The sequence below is a fragment of the Saimiri boliviensis genome, chromosome 16, assembly GCF_048565385.1.
Source record: "Saimiri boliviensis isolate mSaiBol1 chromosome 16, mSaiBol1.pri, whole genome shotgun sequence".
Taxonomy (NCBI): domain Eukaryota; kingdom Metazoa; phylum Chordata; class Mammalia; order Primates; family Cebidae; genus Saimiri; species Saimiri boliviensis.
The window spans coordinates 68,216,392-68,237,840 of record NC_133464.1 but is presented as its reverse complement, the minus strand read 5'-3'; the positions used below and the strand labels follow the sequence as shown (position 1 = coordinate 68,237,840).

The window sequence follows — 21,449 nt, the reverse complement described above, 5'->3', positions numbered from 1 at the left end:
TCTGTGTTCATTATTATTTAATAGGAAACTCTTCCTTTCACTCTCTGAAGGTTCACTGAAAACTGACAAAAGGCAGATTAATAGGAGAAAAGGTATACACAATTTTATTTTCATGTGAATAGCATAGAGGAATCACATAATGGTTACCCAACAACCCAGTATTATACAGAAGCTTAGGTATCTGTTTCCAGAGGGATTTCTCCCTCTGGAAACATCAATACATCCAATCTGTATTGATCTGGGAGGTGGGAGGCAGATGACAATAAAAAGGTGACGGACAGGCTGGGCACGGGGGCTCATGCCTGTAATCCCAGTACTCTGGGAGATGAGGCGAGCGGATCACCTGAGGTCAGATTTTTGAGACAAGCCTGGCCAACATGGTGAAACCCTGTCGCTATTAAAAATACACAAAAAATTAGCCAGGGGTGGTGGTGAGTGTCTGTAATCTCAGCTGCTAGGGAGGCTTAGGCAAGAGCATTGCTTGAATCTGGGAGGTGGAAGTTGCAGTGAGCTGACATTGCACCACTGCACTCCAGCTTTGGTGACAGAAAAAGACTCCATCTCCATCTCAAAAAAAAAGAAAAAAAAAAAAAAAAAAAAAGAACGAAAAGCAAGGACAAGAGCTGCACAGAAACAAAGTCTGACTTATTATGCAAATAAAGTCCCTGGGAAATCTCTCAGTGCTGCTCTCAGAACAGATGAAAATTCTGTCTGGGTGTGGGGATGAATCTCAGTCTCTTCTCCTGTGGTTGATCTTTCCTGGTTATTTGATGAGACTCCTACGGAGGGAGTGTTAAGGCAATTGTATTTAAATTTTCTTCATCAGATAAGAAATTCCAGAAAGAGTCTTTCTTATTTATTTATTTTGAATTTTTTGAGACAGAGTCTCCCTCTATTGCCCAGGCTGGAGTACAGTGGCACAATCTCAGTCTTGGCTCACTGCAGCCTCCCTCTCCTGGGTTCAAGCAATTCTTTTGCCTCAGTCTCCTGAGTAGCTGGGGTTAGAGGCACCCACTACCACCAGACTCATCTAATTTTTGTATTTTTAGTAGAAACAGGGTTTCACCATGTTGGCAAGGATGGTCTGGAACTCCTGACTTCAGGCGATCCTCTAGCCTTGGCCTCCCAGAGTGCTGAGATTACAGGTGCAAGCCACCTTGCTTGGCCAAGAGTCTTTCTTAGGGTGCTTCTGGAAACGGTATCAGAGAGACAGGAAGGTGGGAGAAGGGGCAGGGAGAGACCTTTGTTCTCAGGCTTATTTTTGAGGATTTTCAAAAGCATTCAGCATGGCTATATTTGGGGAATCATTTCTATGCCCCAATACAGGAAGAAAAGGGAGAAACACACTAGATCTAGAATCTTTTTTTTTTTTTTTTTTTTTTTTTGAGATGGGGTCTTGCTTTGTCACCCAGGCTGGAGTACAGTGGCATAATCATGCCTCACTGCAGCCTTGACCTCCTGGGCTCCAGTGATCTGCCCACTTCATTCTCCGAAGTAGCTGGGGCTACAGGTGTGCACCATCACACCTGGCTAAATTATTTTAATTTTTTTGTAAAGATAGGGTCTCCTTATGTTGTCCATGCTGGTCTTGAACTCCTGGGCTTAAGCGTTCCTCCTGCTTCGACCCCCCTAAAGTGTTGGGATTATAAGCATGAGCCACTGTGGCTGGCCTAGATCTAGAATCTAAAGCACTTGGCAACTTGATAATAAGAAAAAACAGTCAAAGTTGATTATAAAATTTTGAGTCAAGCTGGGTGTGGTGGCACCTGAGTAGCTGGAACCTGTAATTCCAGCTATTCAAGAGAGCACCTTGAGTAGGTGGAACCTTAATTCTAGCTACTCAAGAGGCTGGAATATATATATTCCAGATGAATCCCAGAAAGAGCTTTCTTTATTTATTTATGGTTTTTAAATATTTATTTTTATTATATATATATATTTGATGCTAACTACAAGCATGGTATCAATGACAAAAAATAGAGTAGTTTTCTCTATTTTTTTGGACTACTTTGATGGGGAGATAATACATTTTATTTCAACTGTGAAAGTAGGAAATGCTTATAACACATCCACATGGAGATACTAAACATTGAGAATGAAGGCCAGGAGATCAAAAGAAGACTTGAAACTGGAGACAGATTTGAAATCATCTACTTGATGTCAATCATGAAGCTATGTGAGCAGGAGAATTTATTAATTTTGCATTGCTAGTGTATTAATTCTGTACATGCTGGTCTTGCACATAGCAGGTGTTCAATGAACATGTTTTATTATTGTTGTTGAAAAAGAAAACAATTGTCTAGATAATCTACATTTAGGAGAAGAAAGAGGACTTGGTTGAGTACCCAAGAGATCACCAAGAAGAGATACAAGAGAAAACTCAGAATCCTGCAGGGTCTTGGAGATATAAGTGTCAGAGGCATTTGAACCAGAGCTACTCCATCTTGAGTGAGGGGTGAGGGCTAAGAAAACTGAGGCTGGGACTTGCTGGGCTGCATTCCCAGGAGGTTAGGTATTCCTAATCTCTAGGTTAAGGGAATAGATTAATAACGTTTACTAACGAGACCAAGACTCAGGAATGTCCTGATACGCTGATACCTTGAAAACAAAAGCATTCCTAACTTTGCTTTAAAGATAAATAATATAGATTCTTGCAAAATACAGTAATTAAGAAAATTAATTTTTTGAATCACAAACCCTTGTAGCAGAGCACATCTCCCCATGATTTTTTTTGTTATTCTGTATATAAATAAGCATTGTGCCTAGGGGTGGGCGCCTTCCTCCTCTTACTTCCAGGAACGTCCTACTCTCTCTATGGAGTAGCTGTTCTTTCACCGCTTTACTTCCTTAATAAATTTGCTTTCGCTTTGCACTGTGGACTTGCTCAGAATTCTTTCTTGGCTGAGATCCAAGAACCCCTTTATTGGGTTCTGAATCAAGAGCTCTTTCCCGTAACATTAGGAAGAAAAATTTATGAAGGAGAGGGTGGTCTACTGTGTGAAATGCCAATGAGAGGTTAAGGACCCTATGGACTGAGAAACTTTTTGGAACTGGCTAATTCTTAAAAATATAAGCTCCATGAGGGCAGATGTTTTTTAGAGGCAGGATCTTGCTTACTGCCCAGACTGGAGAGAAGTGGCTATTCACATGCACAATCAGAGTGCACTGCAGCCTCAAATCCCTAGGCTCAAGTGATGCTCATGCCTCAGCCTCACAAGAAGCTGGAACTACAGATGTGTGCGGGGGCTCCCGCTGAGAGCTGATATTTTTGACTATTCGAAGACTGCCTGTAACATTGTAGGTGCTTAAAAATAAATACTGTGAACAAAAGTTCTCTGAAAAGGAATTTAGAGGAAAGAGACTTTATTCCAATGAACAGTTTGCAAACTGGGGAGACACAGCCTTTGGTACAAAAGGAAAGTACATTCCAGAGAACAAAGGAAGGGATTGTTTTTTTATGCAGAAAGTACCCATCCAGGTTCCCATGGTCCTCCATTCATGCGAAGGATGCAAACTTGCTTAGTTCTGATTGGTTGATGATTGCTGAGTTTTGATTGGTTGACACAAGTTATAGCCTATTGGTTGGTTCAGGTGCTGTAAACAAGAACAGGCAGCTATGAAAGTTGCAAAGTTCAGCAAAAGCGTGTTTTCCAGGAACTCAGATGACAAGTGAACAGAAACTCAGAGTACATGTGTGACCTCTAGTCAGCAAATGTCCAATTGGCTCTATTTTCAGTTCAGGCCAGTTAGACACTAAGGATTTATCTTGAAGGACTGGCTTTTTCAGGGTTTACAACACAGAACAAATGAACTGGTGATATTTCAGAAAACATTTTCAGAAAACTGTTGAGTGCAGAAGCCAAATCTTAAGGAATACATAGAGTTGCCATTTTCCTAAAGGAAACCCTACTGCTTCTCCTGTTTTTCGCACGTAGCCAGTGATTTAATGCAGTTGTGTGATCATGGCTCACTGCAGCCTCAACCTCCCAGACTCAAACTATTCTTCCACCTCAACCTGTTAAGTAGCTGGGACTACAGGCATGTCCCACTATGTCCAGCTAATTTTAAATTTTTTTGTAGAGACAGGGTCTCACTATGTTGTCCAGGTTGGTCTTGAACTCCTGGGAGTGATCCTCCTGCCTTGGCCTCTCAAAGAGTTGGGATTATGGGTGTGAGCCACTGTGCCTCGCCAGAATGACTTTTAAAGAATTAAATCATCAGATCATGTAACTTACCTTCTGAAAATGTTTCAGTGGATTCCCATTTAACTTAGGATAAAAAAAACAAAACCAAACCTCATTGCCTGAGACCACGAACTGCACAACCTGGCCTGTATTTTCAACTGTATTGCATATCGCTTTCCTTCTCCTGCACTACACTCCAGCCACCTCCTTTAATCTGAGAAGGAAGGCAGGCTCTCACCTTTCCCTTCTATTCCTTCATCATTCCAATCTTGTTCCTGCATTAGGGCATTTGCATGTGGTTCTTTATTTCTATTTTTATTTATTTATTTTATTTTTTTAAAGATGGGGTTTCACCATGTTGGTCAGGCTGATCTTGAACTCCTGACCTCAGGTGATCCGCCCGCCTTGGCCTCCAAAGTGCTTGGATTACAGGTGTGAGCCACCACACCCAGCTCATGTGGTTCTTTTTGCTTAGACTATGCTGTCCCATGACACACGGCCCCCAGCCAAACTTCCTTCTTGTCCTCAGGTTTCTGTTCACTTTTCATCATCACCTCCCCAAAGGGTTCTCATTCCTGTGTACTTGGTTTAAAGTAGTCCTTCCCTCAGGCCCCCATTGCTCTCAAGTGACCTTGCTTCGTGTCCTTCACAGGACTTGCTTTATGTCCCTCATAGGACTTATACAGTTTGGAATTATCTTGTCTACTTGTTTATGTGTTTATAATCTGTCTCCTCCCACTAGGATATAAACTAAAGAGAGGGAAAATGCAAATTTGGAGGAGAGTAACTTTTGGATAAAATTTGGGGAAAATTACAAAGGGATGAGATGAAGAGCTGAAAGGGAGGAATCAGAGTACTTTTCTTTCTCAGAAAGAAGAGCCACGAACATAGAAAAGAGCAGAAACGTGGGGGAGTCTGAGGTGGAACACGTTGTGTAATCTGATGTTCTTTTCCTATCAGCCTTTAATTACATGGTTAAATTGGCTGTAGGAATAGCAGCAAACTATTTGATTTTAGGTTGCCAGCCGGCTCTAGAAGACATGCAAGTATATGGGGTGGAGAAGATCCTTTTCCAGATTCTTTTCTCCTTGTCTTTAATAGGCTGAAGAAGAGGAATCACTGGCCCATATTATGTATGTAAAAAGTGCTTTGGGAACTGTAAAGGTCTTTGCAGATGTGGTTACTGTTATTTTACCTTGTGCGTGATTCTAAAGGAGGTATGCACTGCCTGAAGCACCAGGAAGGAGCATCAGGGTGGATGTCCACGATGCCCCAAAGGAACTTCAGCATTTCTCCTGAGAAACAGTGAGTTCAGATTAATACAGTATTTGTTGTTGTTGTTTTTTTTTTTTTAAACCACAGTCTTTGAAATGACTAAGCATTAAATTCACATAACCCTGGTGTGAAACATGTTATAATAATGTTATTTATTATAACCCAATTTTCTGTTGAAAGGTAGAAATAAGATTTGTCCCAGACTAAACAGGAAGTCAGTAATACGATTATAGTTATTGGTTAATCTAGGCTTTCTGCTTGTGCATCAATTACATCTTTTATACACATAAAGTTCAGAATGACAACTACAGTAGGATGATCGGTGTTCTTTGATATTCCCTCCCTTTCCCCTCACCCCCACCCTAGCGTAGACAACCAAGGTGATATGGTTTGGATTCGTGCCCCCACCCCAATCTCATGTTGGATTGTAACCCCCAGTGTTGGAGGAAGGGCTTGGTAGGAGGTGACTGGATCATGGGGACAGATTTTCCCCTTGGTGTTCTCATGATAGTGAGTTCTCACAGGATCTGGTTGTTTAAAAGTGTGTAGCACCTCTTGCTTCACTCTCTTCCTCCTGCTCCTGCCATGTGGCATGTGTCTGCTTTTCCTTCGCCTTCCACCATGATTGTAAGTTTCCTGAGGCCCCCCAGCCATGCTTCCTGTATAGCCTGCAGAACTGTGAGTAAATAAATAAAGAGAGTTTATAAATTCTCTTTATAAATTACCCAGTGTCGGTTAATTTTTTATAGAAATGTGAGAACAGACTAATACAAAAGGTATGTGTGTATGGTGTGTGGAAAACCGATGAAGAAAATATTAAATATGAGTACTTATAACTATATATGAAACTATAGTTTAGGAGCAAACTAGAGCTGCTTTCTGGTATTTGAAATTGCAGATTTTCTTTGTGCGGCTGTGCTTCCCTGGGAGATGCTGGCACAGAGCCATGCATCTTGGGAAGGGGAAGTTGGCATTGGGTAGGAGGCTGCAGAGTACAGGTGAGGAAGAACCTTCCTAGGCTGCTGATTTAGGGGCTGGGGAGAGCAACGGTGAATGAGGGTGGTGATTTAGTAGCTACCAAAGAGAGTGATGATAGTTAATGATTTATAGTAAATAGACTGGAAGAGGTCCACAGGAAACTTTCATAAAAGATAAACGTTCCTTGTCTTCAAAATATTTACAGTTGGTACTATGATTTCCTCCCCTTCTCTTATATATTTCTTTAAAAAATTAATTTGTCATTTTGAAATAGGTCTAGAAAGGTCCATGTCCTATGAGAGTCAAGTGAGGGCTTGATTGAAACACTGAAGGTTTGGTTTTTCCCACGGGTAGCCCTTTACTTCCGATAATGTAGATAAATGAAGATGTAGATAAATTGGGAGCCAGAGGGGTTTCAGGAATTAGTAATGCTGTGGTAAGCAAACTGTGGGTAGGGACTGTGGCAGTGGTTGAGTATGAGGGTGCTGAGAGGAGGCACTTCTCTGTGCCTGCTCAGCTCTCTGGGTGGGGGACTGCCACTAGTTCAGGAGCAAGTCAGACAAGCTCCCAAAGCAGCCCTTCTTGCCTACTTCCTAACAGCTTGGGAGCTCTGCAGGGAACACACAGGCCCTTTGGACCCCCATTTTAATTTATTTTTTTCTTTCCATTTTTTATTTTAGGCTCAAGGGGTACATGTGCAGTCTTGTTACATGGGTAAATTGCACATTGTGGGGGTTTGGTGTACAGATTGTCTTGTCACCCAGGCAATCAGCATAATACCCCACAGGTAGTTTTTCAGTCCTCACCCTCCTCCTACTCTCTACCCTCAAGAAGTCCTCACCTCAGTGTCTACTGTACCCTTCTTTGTGTCCAGGCATACTCAAAAGTGTTTATAATTCCACCTGTAAGTGAAAACATGGTATTTGATTCACTGTTCCTGCATTAATTCATTTTGGATAACGGTCTCCAGCTCTATCTGTATTGCTGCAAAGGGCATGGTCTCATTTTTTATGTGGCTGTGTAGTATTCCATGGTGTATGTGTACCACATTTTCTTTATCCAGTCCACCACTGATGGGCATCTAGGTTACTTCTGTGTCTTTGCTGTTGTAAATAGTGCTGCGAAAAACATACACGTACATGTGTTTTTTTTTTTTTTTTTTTTTTTTTTTTTAAGAGAGGGGTCTCACTCTGTGGCCCAGGCTGGAGTGCAGTGGCATGATCTTGGCTCACTGCAACCTGTCTCCCAGGGTCAATTGATCCTCCCACTTCAGCATCCCAAGTAGCTGGGACTATAAGGCACTTACTACCATGCCCTGCTAGTCTCTCTCTCTCTCTCTCTCTCTCTCTCTCTCTCTCTCTCTGTGTGTGTGTGTGTGTGTGTGTGTGTGTGTGTGTGTGGTAGAGACAGAGTTTTGCCATGATGCCCAGGCTGGTCTGGTCTCCAACTCCTGAGCTCAGGGCAATCTGCCTGCCTCAGCCTCCCAAAGTGCTAGGATTTCAGGGGTGAGCTACTTGGCCGTGCATGTGTCTTTATGGTAGAACTAGTTATATTCCTTTGGGCATATACCCAGCAATGGGGTTGCTGTGGACCCCCAATTTTAATGACAGTACTTTCCCTATTTTAAAAGACTCCTATGATCCTGTGTGAAACATAGGAGACTAAAAGAAAAAACAAAGACTCCTATTATTCTTTCTTTCATCTCCAATCAATTTAGGCTAGAAAGAAGGAAAATCAAATAGGTGGGTGTGGTGGCTCACGCCTATAATCCCAGCACTTTGGGAGGCTAAGGTGGGTGGATCACCTGAGGTCAGGAGTTTGAGACCAGCCTGGCCAACATGGCGAAACCCTGTCTCTACTAAAAATACAAAAATTAGTCAGGTGTGGTGGCACATGCTTGTAATCCCAGCTACTTGGGAGGCTGAGGTGGGAGGATTGCCTGAACCCAGGGGGCAGAGGTTGTGGTAAGCCAAGATCATGGGACAGAGTGACAATCCGTCTCAAAACAGCAACAGCAACAACAACAAAAACAGGAAAATCAAATAAAGGGCAGCCCAGTTCTGATTACAGCCCATTAAATGCAATTATTCATCAATTATAGTCTCAGAAATATGCACCTATTAAGATTCAACATATGCATAAATAAGCTTATGTACCTAATGTTTACACACACCTTAATACTAACCCTACACTGTATGTATGCTACCCACGTATCTTTCTAGACTCACACATTACCATCAATATGCTGCCTTTTATTTGTTGTAGAAAGTATCCCAGAGTTGAAAGATCCTGGGTTTAAAGAGTGTTTCTCCTCTTATTATGTGGCTTGTAGGAAGGGGAACCACCTGAAGAGAAAGAGTAGGCAGACTTGGAGGACCACTGGCCTTATAAAACAATAATTTTAGTGGCTTATTCCTGTAATCCCAGCACTTTGGGAGGCCGAGGCCGGCAGATCACAAGGTCAAAAGATGGAGACCATCCTGGCCAACATGGTGAAACCCTGTCTCTACTAAAAATAGAAAAATTAGCTGGGCCTGGTGGGCCACGCCTGTAGTCCCAGCTACTCAGGAGTCTGAGGTAGGAGAATCACTTGAACCTGGGAGGCGGAGGTTGCAGTGAGCCGAGATTGTGCCACTGCATTCCTGCCTGGTGACAGAACAAGACTCCATCTCAAAACAACCAGCCAACCAACCAACCAACCAACCGACCGACCGACCAACCAACCAATGATATTTGCCACTGAAAGTGTTAGGTGCTCCAAACTGCTGGGAATATTTCTTCCCACCTTTCTTTCAAACGTGCAAGGATAGCCTCACAAAGATTGTAAACAGGCGGGGCGCTGGGGCTCAGGCCTTTACATCTCAGCACTTTGGGGGGTTGGGGGGAGGATCACCTGAGGTCAGGAGCTCAAGACCAGCCTGGCCAACATAATGAAACTTCGTTACTACTAAAAATACAAAAAGTAGCCGGGTGTGGTGGCGGACTCCTGCAGTCCCAGCTACTCAGGAGGCTAAGGTGGGAAAATCGCTTGAACCCGGGAAGCGGAGGTTGCAGTGAACCAAGATTGCACCACAGCATTGCAGCCTGGGCGACAAGAGCGATACTCCGCCTCGAAAACAAACAAAATAACAAAGATTGTAAATATTTGGTTTGCACTGAAAAGAGAAGGCTTCTTCTCAGTCTCAAGGAGGAAAAAGAAGGAAAAGAAGTTCCTCTTACATCAAAAGTTTACTTTGCGTTGGACACTTAAATTCCTGAATGGGGAGAAATGCAAAAAACTCTGACTCTTCAGAGTCATAACTAACATTATCTTGGGCCACAAACTTATCAAGAATGCAATACAAGTCGGTGTCTTCTCTTTTCTACTTAAAAAAAAATTCTCATTATTATTACTTTATTGCAAAGAGAAACAGACAATAAGTCGGAGTCTTATGAGGGGCTCCGGTGCACAGGAACAGTGGTGAATGAGGGTGGTGGCTCACCACCCCATGGGACTCCGAAGTTTTGGTGACAGCTCGCCTGAGTCCCAGGGGGCGCCGAGATTGCGGCGACGAGAGCAGCAGCTGAAGGCAAATCCACGCAGTGGGTCCCGGCCACGCCCCCGTAGTCACCCGCAGCCCCTAGCCGCAGGGCGCCCCGCGCATGCGCACGGCTTCCGGCTCGGGAGGCGGGCCCTGGCTGCCATCTTGCTGCGCGCGGGAAGCGCCGCCGTCGCTGGCCGAAAAGCGGAGCCTAGCGAAAGCGTGCACTGCTCAGACCGCCCTCCTTCTCCATTGCCCCCAGTGCCGAGCAGCTAGGCTGCGCAACTGCAACTCTAGGCCAATGAACTAATCCATCGCCCGCAGCCCGACTCTCAGCAGCGGTTCGTCCGGGTGCCCACCCCTGCGAAACGGAGCGCCAGGGCACCCAGCCTCCCCGCCGGCCACGATGCCGAACGTGCAACTGCCGCCCAAGGAGAGCAACCTCTTCAAACGCATCTTGGTGAGTGGCCGCAGGCCGCGCTGCCGCCCCCCGGTCTTCGGGTCCTCGGGCCTTAAGGGCAGTCTGGCGGTGGCCGGCGCGGGCCGGGCTTGGCCTCCGCTGTCCACCGCTCTTTGTTTACCTCGGAGCTCGCGGGACCCCACTTCCCCGCTCCGATCGGCCCATTGGGGTCCCCGGGCCACTCCTCCGCGCGCTTCCGTTCCTCAGTCTGCGGCGGCTCGCCTCACCCCGCCGCGCTCTTTCCAGAAACTTCACGCCGCCCTCCGCAGTGTCCGGGCACAGCCTCGTTCTCCGGTAGCGGCTGTCGTGCTCTCTGCGGCACCGGCCTCGCAGCCGCTCCGCGGGAATCCTTCCCTGTTGGTTTCTTTTGCCCGTCTCCCCTCGACGAGGTGTTTGCATTCTGCATTTTCTGCTTTGCGTTTTGCATTCGCTGCTTTGCGTTTATTCGATTGCACAGTGTACTCTCATACCTGTTAAAGCGGGATCGATGCGGTGGTGGAATTTGTCCTGGTTACGAGAAAATAAAACCGGCAAGTCTAGGAAGCCAAGCCTGCCAACACCTCCCTTTGGGAGAAAGTTTGCCTGTCTGTTATGTACCTTGTTTACCCTCTTTGGAAGTGAATCGTTGACTTGAACTGTGTGTCTGAGTTGCCACAAACTTCAACACAGCTCTTAGCTTTTAAGTCGCACAGGCCTTGCTTGAGTAATTGAAGCCGCGTGGACGGGTTGGTTTTGCACTTGAGGGGAGCGGTTTTTTACTTTAATGCCGAGCAGAAACCTAAATAATGGCCCCGTAGTGATGACCGCTGCAGAGCCGGGTGGGCAGTTTTCTGTGGGCTGGGTGCCAGCGTCTCTGGTAGCTTTCCAGGTTCTGTTCTTCAAAGAGAAGAGGCAGCATGCCTTTGCTTTTCTCAGTATGCTCTGGCGACCCTAGGTTTTAAACTAATATTGTTGATAGGTAGCTGTCTTTTCTGGTTCATCTTTTCATCGGAAAAAAAAAAAAAAGCGTTTATTTCCTAAACAGGCGTTTAGGATTAAAGGTGAATTTATTGAAAGCTGGGTTGGCTATATGGCTGTTAGTTGTTGCTTAACTTTACTATAAAGAAAACACTAATTTAGAGTATTTTTAAGTATTAACAGCGGCAGTTAGTTCATAATAGCCGTTCTGTTTCAAACCGATAGAAACTTCACAGTCTTCAGAATGTTAAGATAATATAGCAGATGGGATAAAAATTTTAAATATTATGTGGTGCTTAGTTTTGAACAAATAAAAAGACAAATGTGAGAATATTAAAAATACAAATTATTAAAGCATGTGGCAGTTTGCTTTATTGGGCTTTTTATTTTGCTTTTTCTCATGCCCTTTTATTTTACACAGCATGAAATTGGAGAAGTGATTTATTTATTTTTATTTTTTATTTTTTTGCTCTAGAAATGTGAAACATTAATGAGAATATCATCTATAGATCGCTAGTTGGATTTCAGGACATTTGGCACCATACTTCAAAGATGACAGCACTTATTTTCTCTCTATATTGAGATTTTTGTAGTTCAAACCATGAATCAGTGTCATAAAGAAAAAGTTACATTGTTATTCTCAAATTACAAAAAAGGTAGAGTTTATCCCCAAATAAACTGGGAAATTATAACCATTTAAAAAAATTAATTAATTATTTTGAGATGAGAATCTTGCTTTGTTGCCCAGGCTACTGTCAAACTCCTAACTTAAAGCCGTCATCCCACCTCAGCCTCCCAAATTGTTGGGATTACAGATGTGAGCTACTGTGCCCAGCCAACCTAAACATTTTAAAATCTCGATATGTAATGTTTCTTACAAGGTTGCATGAATTTAGAAGGATTCTGCATAAGTGAATTTTTTTTTCTTTTTTTTTTTTTTGAGACAGAATTTCATTCTTGTTGCCCAGGCTGAAGTGCAGTGGCGTGATCTTGGCTGACCACAACCTCCGCCTACCAGGTACAAGTGATTCTCCTGTCTCAGCCTCCTGAGTAGCTGGGATTACAGGCATGCACCACCACACCTGGCTAATTTTGTATTTTTAATAGAGGTGGGGTTTTTCATGTTGGTCAGGCTGGTCTCAAACTCCCAACCTCAGGTGATCCGCCCACCTTGGCCTCCCAAAGTGCTGGGATTTGTAACAGGCATGAGACACTGCACCTATGATTTTATCATTTCACAATTGTAATATATATGGGTAAAATTTGGCTACAACAAATTACATAGCAAACAGAAGTCTCTGTAATAAATTTATGTTTAAAGTTTAGTGGGTTAAAGTGCTTTGCCACTAACAATAAAATTTTTTCTATTGAAAAACCTCAGACACTTCACAAAAAGTGACTAGCTGGTTTTTTATGTGTTACACATGGCTTATATCTGCATGTCTTATTCCCCAGACAGGCTGTTAATTAGCATTACAGTTTGTTGAACTTTGGAGCTATTTCATGCGCTTTTTTAGGAAGAGACAAACCTAAGATTGGTAAATGACCGAGTGGCTAAGGTTCCCTGTCTGGTTAGTAGCAAAGTTGAGACTAGAATCTGTCGTTTCTACTTAGTATATAATGGCTCCTGAGTGATTGTAGTCTTTTTTTTTTTTTTTTTTTTTTTTTTTTTTGCGGCAGAGTATTGCTCTTGTCACCCAGGCTGGGGTGCAGTGGTGAGATCTCAGCCTACTGCAACCTCTGCCTCCTGGATTCAAGCGATTCTCGTGTCTCGGCCTCCCAAGTGGCTGATATTTTAGGTACACTTGTCATTACCTGAGTCTTAGACTCTGGGGCCAGACTTGGGTTCACAATTGTGGCTCTGGCATTTACTAGTTATGTAAACTCTATAACTATGCCTCAGTTTCTCTAACTAAATGGAGATATCATCCATCTCATAGACTTTCCTGGGATTTACGTAGAGGAAGTAAGCTGTCTTGGGATGAGGAAAAAAATAAGAACAGTGTCTGGACACATAGTAAATGTTTCCAATAGGTGTTACCTATTACTGCTGTTACTGGGAGTATGATGATGATTATTTTGAGATCATAAGTCAGAATAGTATTTCTCTATGTCTTTTTTCGTAGTTCCTTCTACTTTTTTCTTGTCATTTGTGAGACAGATTCCTTTAGTCAAACTCAGATTGTTATTTTTTATTTTAAAATATTTTTGGAATAGGCAGTATATTCACATGGTACAAAATTTAGGTTTCTCTCTTGTCCTTATCCCAGAACCACCTAGTTCCCTTCCCCAGAGGCTGTCAAGAGGCTGCGGTATAAACTTTTTTTCTGTGAAGATTTTTCTAATTTCTTCCACATCCAGTCCCTGATGCAAGGCTTAATGAGGGTCTCATCCACTGCTAGTGCCATTTTGCTTTGAACTTAGTAGACTGTATTTATCGAGCAGTTTCTTACTTCTTTAGCCATGGCAGTGCAGCAGTTTTTAAAATAGGCTAAGGCCGGTGCAGTGACTCACGCCTGTAAGCCCAGCGCTTTGGTAGGCTGAGGTGGGAGCTGGGATTACTTGAGCTCAGGAACAAAAGACCAGCCTGAGCAACATAGCAGACTTCATCTCTACAAGAAAAAAAAATTAGCTGGGCATGATGGCACACACCTGTAGTCCTACCCACTCAGCAGGCTGAGGTGGGAGGATCACTTGAGTTCAGCTGTTTGAGTTTATAGTGATTATGTCACTGCACACCAGCCTGGGCAACAGAGCAACACTCTGTCGCTAAAAAATAAGAAAGATAGCTGAGATCATTGTTCTAAGGATCCATTATATGATGTTGGGGAAGACAGACACTAAATAATAGCATAAATAAGATTTTAGGAAATGATAGCACTGTGTGGAAAATAAAGTAGAGTAATATGGTAGAGAATATGTTGGGGAAGGAAGGAAGATGGCAGTATTTGATAAAGTGGGCAAGTAGGGGACATATGAGACTTGGATAATGAGGAACCATCCATGGGAAAATCTGGGAAAGCATTTTAGGCAGAAGGAACACAAGTGTAGGAGGCCAGAGGTGGGGATAAGCTTGGCATGTTGAATAATATAACACCAGTGTGACTGAACAACGTAAGCCAGGGAAGAGTGGAAAGCAATGGGGTGGTTCTCCACATCAGTGGCTGCCAGGGAAAGATGTTAATTGCGTACGCTGGCTGGTGGCATTCAGGAATATAAAGATGTTCCTTATCCTTGCCGACTAATGATGGTCTTTGGAGTTAAGACCAGAGTTTGCAGCTAAGCTTAGCTGCTTATTACCAAGTTCTTGAACTCTTAAGTTCAGTTTCCACATCTCTGAAGTAGAAGTGATGGCACCTTCCTTAAATAATTGGTATTGAGATATTACAAGTTTTATACAAACACGTAATAGCTGCTCAATAAATGGTAGTATTTGTGTGTGTGTGCGTGCATGTGTGCGCACGTGTGTGTGCGTGCACTTGGGTTTCATTCTTGTAGTAGCAAAGGCTTTTAGTGCAGTTTCTGGTATTTTTCTGTTGTCACATATGTTTTTGCTTATTTTTTTTTTTTTTTTGAGACAGGGTCTTGCTTTGTTGCCCAGGCCGAGTGCAGTGGCACAGTTGTGCCTTACTGCAGCCTCAACCTTCTGGGCTCAAGTGATCCTCCCACCTCAGCCTCCCAAGTAGTTAGGACCACAGGTGTGCATCACCACGCCTGGCTAATTTTTAATTTTTTATATAGAGATGAGGTCTTGCTTTGTTCCTCAGGTTGGTCTTGAACTCCTGGGCTTGAGCAATCCTCTCGTCTTGGCCTCCCAAAGCATTGAGATTACAGGTATGAGCTGTGGTACCCAGCCTGCTTTTAACTTTTGAATTAAAAAATTCTGTGTACTAGGAAAGGGAAACAAAATAAAAAATTCTGTGGCAGTATTGATTGATGAATTTCCATTTTTTTTCTGTTTATCGTGAGGCAGAGTCTCACTCAGTCGCCCAGGCTGGAGTGTAGTGGCACGATCTTGGCTTACTGCAGCCTCCACCTCCTGGGTTCAAGGAATTCTCCTGCCTCAACCACCTGAGTAACTGGGATTATAGGCATGTGCCATCACGTCTGGTTAATTTTTGTATTTTTAGTAGAGATGGGGTTTTGCCATGTTGGCTAGGCTGGTCTCAAACTCCTGAGCTTAAGTGATCTGCCCACCTTGGTCTCTCAAAGTGTTGGGATTACAAGCCACCACCTGACTCGGCCAAATTTCCTGCTTTTTAAATGTCTTTTTTCATTGTCTTCTATAAAAGTGAAAATATGTAGATTTTAGAACAATTTGACAAGAATAGGTAACACAAGTATACTGGGCGTTTGTAAGTGATATCTTTTCCATCATATTTTAGACCTAATTTTGGATCATGAATTTAGAATATATGATGCAGTGAAAAGTTGCTTCGTTGTGTATTCATTTGATAAAATAACTTTTGTTCATTTTTTTTTTTTACAGAAATGTTATGAACAGAAGCAGTACAAAAATGGCCTCAAGTTTTGCAAGATGATTCTGTCGAACCCCAAATTTGCTGAACACGGAGGTATTGTCTGATGTGAGAGATTGCTTTAGGGCAATCAAATTCCAAAACTAGACAGGATTAACAGTGAAAGAAGAATATTTCCCAGATTCCAAGGCCTTGCATTTCTTTACTAGAATGCATAATTGTTCAGCATTTTTTCATTGCTCTATGAGTCTTATTCTAGATTACCTGTAGTATCCTTAAGTATATGTACTGTCTTTTAGATTAGGACTGTTCGAATTGGGGAACAATTGGAAAAAGTGTATATCAGTATTTTTATAGACCTGACTTCCATTATTATTTTGAATAGAATTTTAAGTTTATACGTTGGTTTCCCATGTGTAAAATTAGGACAAAATTTGCAATGTAGAAGTATAAGATATGGTCACCTGCACTTTATTGTTTGGTAGATGTGTTTTTTTTTTAAAGTATGTGCTGACCTTTACGCATGATACTACTAATTTACCATTAGATTGTATATTTTGAGTTGTTTTTCTAACACTGGTGTTAATAGGTTTGTATTTTTTCTTCTGTCCATTTTTAGTAGTAGCCAGTGTTAGAAGGGTGGACCAGGATAGACATGACAATTATGATCCTGTAGCATAGCAAAGCTGGTTGAGGTTACTTAGTATCAGACTAGAGTAACTGTTGAGACCATCTTGCTGGGAAATTGGCTGACCTTGCTCACATTTCTAACCACCTCTAAAAGATTATTTGAAGGAAATGGAAAGAAATCTTTATTTTATAGAATTAACTTTAAAGCTTATTTTAAAGCTTTTTAGCTGTGGAACCTTTATCCACATGGAGCCTGTGGGAAAGTTCAATATGTATCACATGTCCAAATGGAACCTGTGGGTTTATCCAAATGGAGCCTGCGGGAAAGTTCAGTATGTAAAACAGATAAAAGGCATTGGAGAGGGGGTTTGGGCCACAGGATCACCATGTTCTGAATACCATGAAGTCTGCTGAAATCAGTGTGAAAACCACTGTTCTTATGTAATTCCCTTCTTGTGGATAATTCACAGAATTGTTTAATCTTAAACCATCTTTTATTAACTTCCATACATATTTTTTGTTGCCACTACCATTGTCCAGTGTTGTGTTCTTGAAAAGTGAACTGATGTTAATTAGCCTAAGTAGAATTTGTTGGAATAAACTTGCTATCAAAAATGAAGTCTGTTCCAGTTTTGAATAAAGTGATTTTTAAATTATGTGTATGTCTTTATTAAGGTAGATTGAGTGTTTTTGTGTGATTGTAAATCAGATTGGTGATTGATTGATTATAACTGACCTTAGGTACAAGCTGTGAAACTGCTACAGTAGATTTAATTCAATATGTCTGCTTTGTTAATTTTTTTTTTTTTTTTTTTTTTAAGACGAGTCTCACTCTTGTTACCCAGGCTGGAGTGCAGTGGCACAATCTTGTCTCACTGCAACCTCCACCTCCCGGGTTCAAGCAATTCTCCTGCTTCAGCCTCCTGAGTAGCTGGGATTGCAGGCATGTGCCACCATGTCTGGCTAATTTTTGTATTTTTAGTAGAGACGGGATTTTGCTGTGTTGGCCAGGCTGGTCTCAAACTCCTGACCTCAGGTGATCCATCTGCCACAGCCTCCCAAATTGCTGGGATTACAGGTTTGAGCGATTGTGCCTGGCCTGCTTTGCTGTTTTTTCAGCAGAGTAATGTCAGCCACTTTTACAGAGTCTTGTGAAGAGCAGAAATCATTTTAGCAACTCTGAACCTAAGGAATTTCAGAAATGGACTTGGGCTGCTAAGCTTGAAGTAAATATTTAAATGTAGTTTTACTTTTTCTACTTGGAGAGAAGTTCAAACTGTGAGATTAAAAAGATGATTTGGAGCTGTAGTAATCCTTCAGCTCTCAAGTATTAAAGTTCTACTAAGAGTAATTTTCTTTCATTTGTAAATAGAGTTTAAAAATTATTTTTTCAGAGACTTTGGCTATGAAAGGATTAACATTGAACTGTTTAGGAAAAAAGGAAGAAGCTTATGAATTTGTTCGTAAAGGACTTCGTAATGATGTCAGGAGTCATGTCTGTATCCTTTTGTAGTAGTTTGATTTATGTTTTCATTAGTTTTTTTCTAATTCAAATTAAATTTTTACTGTGAAAATTTTAAACCTACACAGAAGAGAGAATTTAATGAACTCTTTTTATCAATGACCCAACTAGAATCATTATCAGCATTTTGTAATATCAACTTCTGCCCATGCCCCTCCTCCAATACTAGTTTCATCTGTTCCCTACCTTGTGTTTATTTATTGGAATATTTTAAAGGAAATCTATAATATGTGTTTACTTCTGTTGTGCTTAGTGTTGGAGAAAAGTTACTTTGATAATTGTATGTGACTTGAAACCCGTTTTATTTCCTTAAACATCATTAACTGAGTAATACTTTCCTATTATTCCAAGTACTGACTTTTAATTAATTATATGGTAAAATTTGTATGTCTGAAACTTCTTTTAGAAATTTTAGAAGAAAAACTTAAACTTATTTTAAAACAGATTTTATTTAATATTAAGTATGATATTGGTCCTTCAGCTTGGTTTCTGTTAACATAGAGACATGGCTGTTCCTTAATTGGAGCTTTATAATTGTGTTTTTCTTTGGCTAATATCCCAGTGTGTAAAAAAAAAATAATAATAATTTTTTTTTTTTTTTTTTTTTTGAGGGGGAGTTTTGCTCTGTCATCCAGGCTGGAGTGCAGTGATACAGTCTCGGGTCACTGTACCCTCTACCTCTCGGGTTCAAGTGATTCTCCCACCTCAGCTTCCCAAGTAGCTGGGACTGCAGGTGTGTATCACCACGCCCAGCTACTTTTTGTATTTTTAGTAGAGATGGGGTTTTGCCATGTTGGCCATGCTGGGCTTGAACTCCTGACTGCAGGTGATCCAACCACCTCAGCTTCCCAAAGTGCTGGGATTATAGGTGTGAGCCATTGTGCTCAGCCAAAAAAAATTTTTTTAAGGATGGATCATTGAAATTCATTTTAATTTGTTTTTCCTATCCATATGTTTATCTGCAGTTTTTTTTTTCTCCATATATTGCCCTTGCATTTTAATTTGTTACGTTTAATTCACTTGCCACTTACTGGTATTGAACATAAATAGTCTTATTAGTGTTTTCACATATTTAGCTTAGGGTTTTCTCAAATTACTAAATACTTATTTCTTTATCCCAGTGCTTACCCCAGAGTGAAGAGAAGGGCATGTAAGTATGATAGTTTTGTGGGGCTTTTGGCTCAAAGAAATACTAAGACTTTAATTTACAAGAAATAAAACTTTTTTTGGTGGCCTTTAATATAACTAGGAAATTAAGTGATAGTTACACGCTACTTTAGAATTGTTTTATTGTAAATTTATTTCAAAAGGTAGTTGCAGTTAAGTATATATTCTGTTTGAACACATCATGATGAAGAATAGGTGAATGTTGAGGTTGCTGGGGTAGGAAAGTAATAGGATAGAGGGTAGAAAATGTGAAGAACTTTTGCCAAGAATTCTTTAAGGTTACTTAAAATATTACAGAAAATTTCAAAATAAGTAGAGGGTACAGAATAATGACCTGTCCCCCCCAACCCAATATGGTCATCACCCAGCTTCAACAATCTGACAGTTATCAACTAAGCCTGATCTGGTTTTATTTTAAAATTACCCTCACTATTCCCCTCCCTCAGGCCCCACATCATTCTGAAACAAATTCCAGGCAAAATACCGTTTCCTTAATGGAAGTTTTATATTAGATATGTAGCATAGTATATTCTAGTGTCTGTGTATGTCTTTATTTCCTTAACTTGATAGGTTGGCATGTATATGGACTCTTGCAGCGTTCTGATAAGAAATATGATGAAGCTATAAAATGTTACCGAAATGCCCTCAAATTAGATAAAGATAACCTGCAAATTTTGAGGGATCTCTCACTGTTGCAGATCCAAATGAGAGACCTTGAAGGTTACCGAGTAAGTACTTCATTCTTAAATGTACATGATTTTACAGTAGATTTAATTTAAGGGCATGTGAATTCAGAATGAGGTGAACATGAGCCAAGATCACATAGATTTGATTGTTCATTAGACGGTGTATGTCACTGGGATCTTCTTCCTCAATCATAGTTAAGGTACTGAGGGATTGTATTCTCTTTCTGCGTCCATGAGGGGGCTTAGTTTTAAGGGCAAGAATTTCCCAGTGTCATGCCCCCTTCCCCTCTCTCTCCATCTGGGAGATTTAACGGTTTATGTTTAAATTTGGAGGACGGGGAAGAAGCTAAGAGTCAGTCACTCCAGTGGAAGTTCTAAGGAACTCCTTTCATTGGCCCGGGGTCTTAGAGAAGGTGGGGGTTCCTCCCAGGTTAAAAGTCCCCTTCTTCTGCACCCCTTTGGACTCCATGTTTGAATGCCCTTCCAGGAACACTCCCTTTGTGGAAGCCGTCTTTCTCTCTCCTGGATTTTCCCTTGAGTCCACTTCCACACCCTCTTGTGGAAGGCTGTCTTCTCCTAAACTCCATCTCTTTCTATTCCCTAACACTCTCTGGAAGCTGTTTTCCTTTCCTGGATTCCATCTTTCTGGATTCTCTCAGTGTGAGAGTTAGCTGTTTCTTTCTCCTCCTGTTTCTCTCTCTCTAAATAAATCACTTTCTACAAACACTTTTCAGTCTGGCATTTACTGTGCACTCCGCCATGGTCCCCTCTCTCATTCTTGAGAGGGCAGGAGACTAAGAACCTGGAGAAACATCCTCTCAGGGAGCTCAGGGCACCCTGAACCCCATTATTACAGTACTTTCTTGAGTATCAAAAAACAATAACTGGTGGGGTACAATGGTCCACGCCTGTAATCCCAGCAGTTTGGGAGGTTGAGGTTGGAGGATCACTTGAGGCTAGTAGTTAGAAACCAGCATGGGTAACATAGTGAGACTCTGTCTCTACAAATAAAAAAAATTAGCTGGGCATGGTAGTTCACACCTGCAGTCCCAGCTATTCAGGAGGTTGAGGCAGGAGGATCCCTTGAGCCTAAGAGTTGAGGCTGCAGTGAGCAGTGATTGTGCTACGGGCAACAGAGCAAGACTTTTTCTCAAAAAACAAAGTGGTTTTTTGAACATTTTAAATTTGTTAATTATTTAAAAAGTAGAGACAAGATCTTGCTATGTTACTGAGACTGGTCTTGAGCTCCTAGGCTCCAGTGATCTTCCTACCTCAGCCTCCTCAAGTGCTGGGATGACAGGCATGAGCCACCACATCTGACCATAACTGTTTAACTGGAATATCTATGTGCAACTGCTGTACTGGATTCTTTGTGGGTTTGATATTTACAAATTTGGTAAACTAATAGAGCTTTTATAGTTGAAACTAAAAGTAGCTTTTAAAAATTATTAGTAAATATTTTTAAAATGTGAGAAGGGTTGCCATAAATCAGTCTTTCTGTAGTTCAGACCTCTTCAGATTTTTTGCATCTTCAACTCTCTCCTGGACATCTCCATGTGCTTGTTCCATTTAATGTCCTAGAATCAGTATG

General features: G+C 41.6%; 1 protein-coding gene across 5 annotated transcripts in view; it reads left to right on the top strand.

The window, feature by feature from the left end:
• The first annotated feature begins 10,092 nt into the window (after positions 1-10,092).
• Positions 10,093-21,449, top strand: part of NAA16 (N-alpha-acetyltransferase 16, NatA auxiliary subunit) — a 61,084-nt gene continuing 49,727 nt past the window's right edge. For 2 of the 5 annotated variants that reach the window (XM_039473385.2, XM_074387792.1), the window contains exons 1-4: positions 10,094-10,418; positions 15,865-15,949; positions 17,878-17,982; positions 19,743-19,900. In XM_039473385.2, coding sequence (XP_039329319.2) covers positions 10,365-10,418; positions 15,865-15,949; positions 17,878-17,982; positions 19,743-19,900 — 402 coding nt within the window. In that variant the 5' untranslated portion in view covers positions 10,094-10,364. Of the gene's footprint in view, positions 10,419-12,322; positions 12,394-15,864; positions 15,950-17,877; positions 17,983-19,742; positions 19,901-21,449 lie in introns of all 5 variants that reach the window. The other 3 variants (XM_074387790.1, XM_074387793.1, XM_074387791.1) reach the window with 3 other exon arrangements.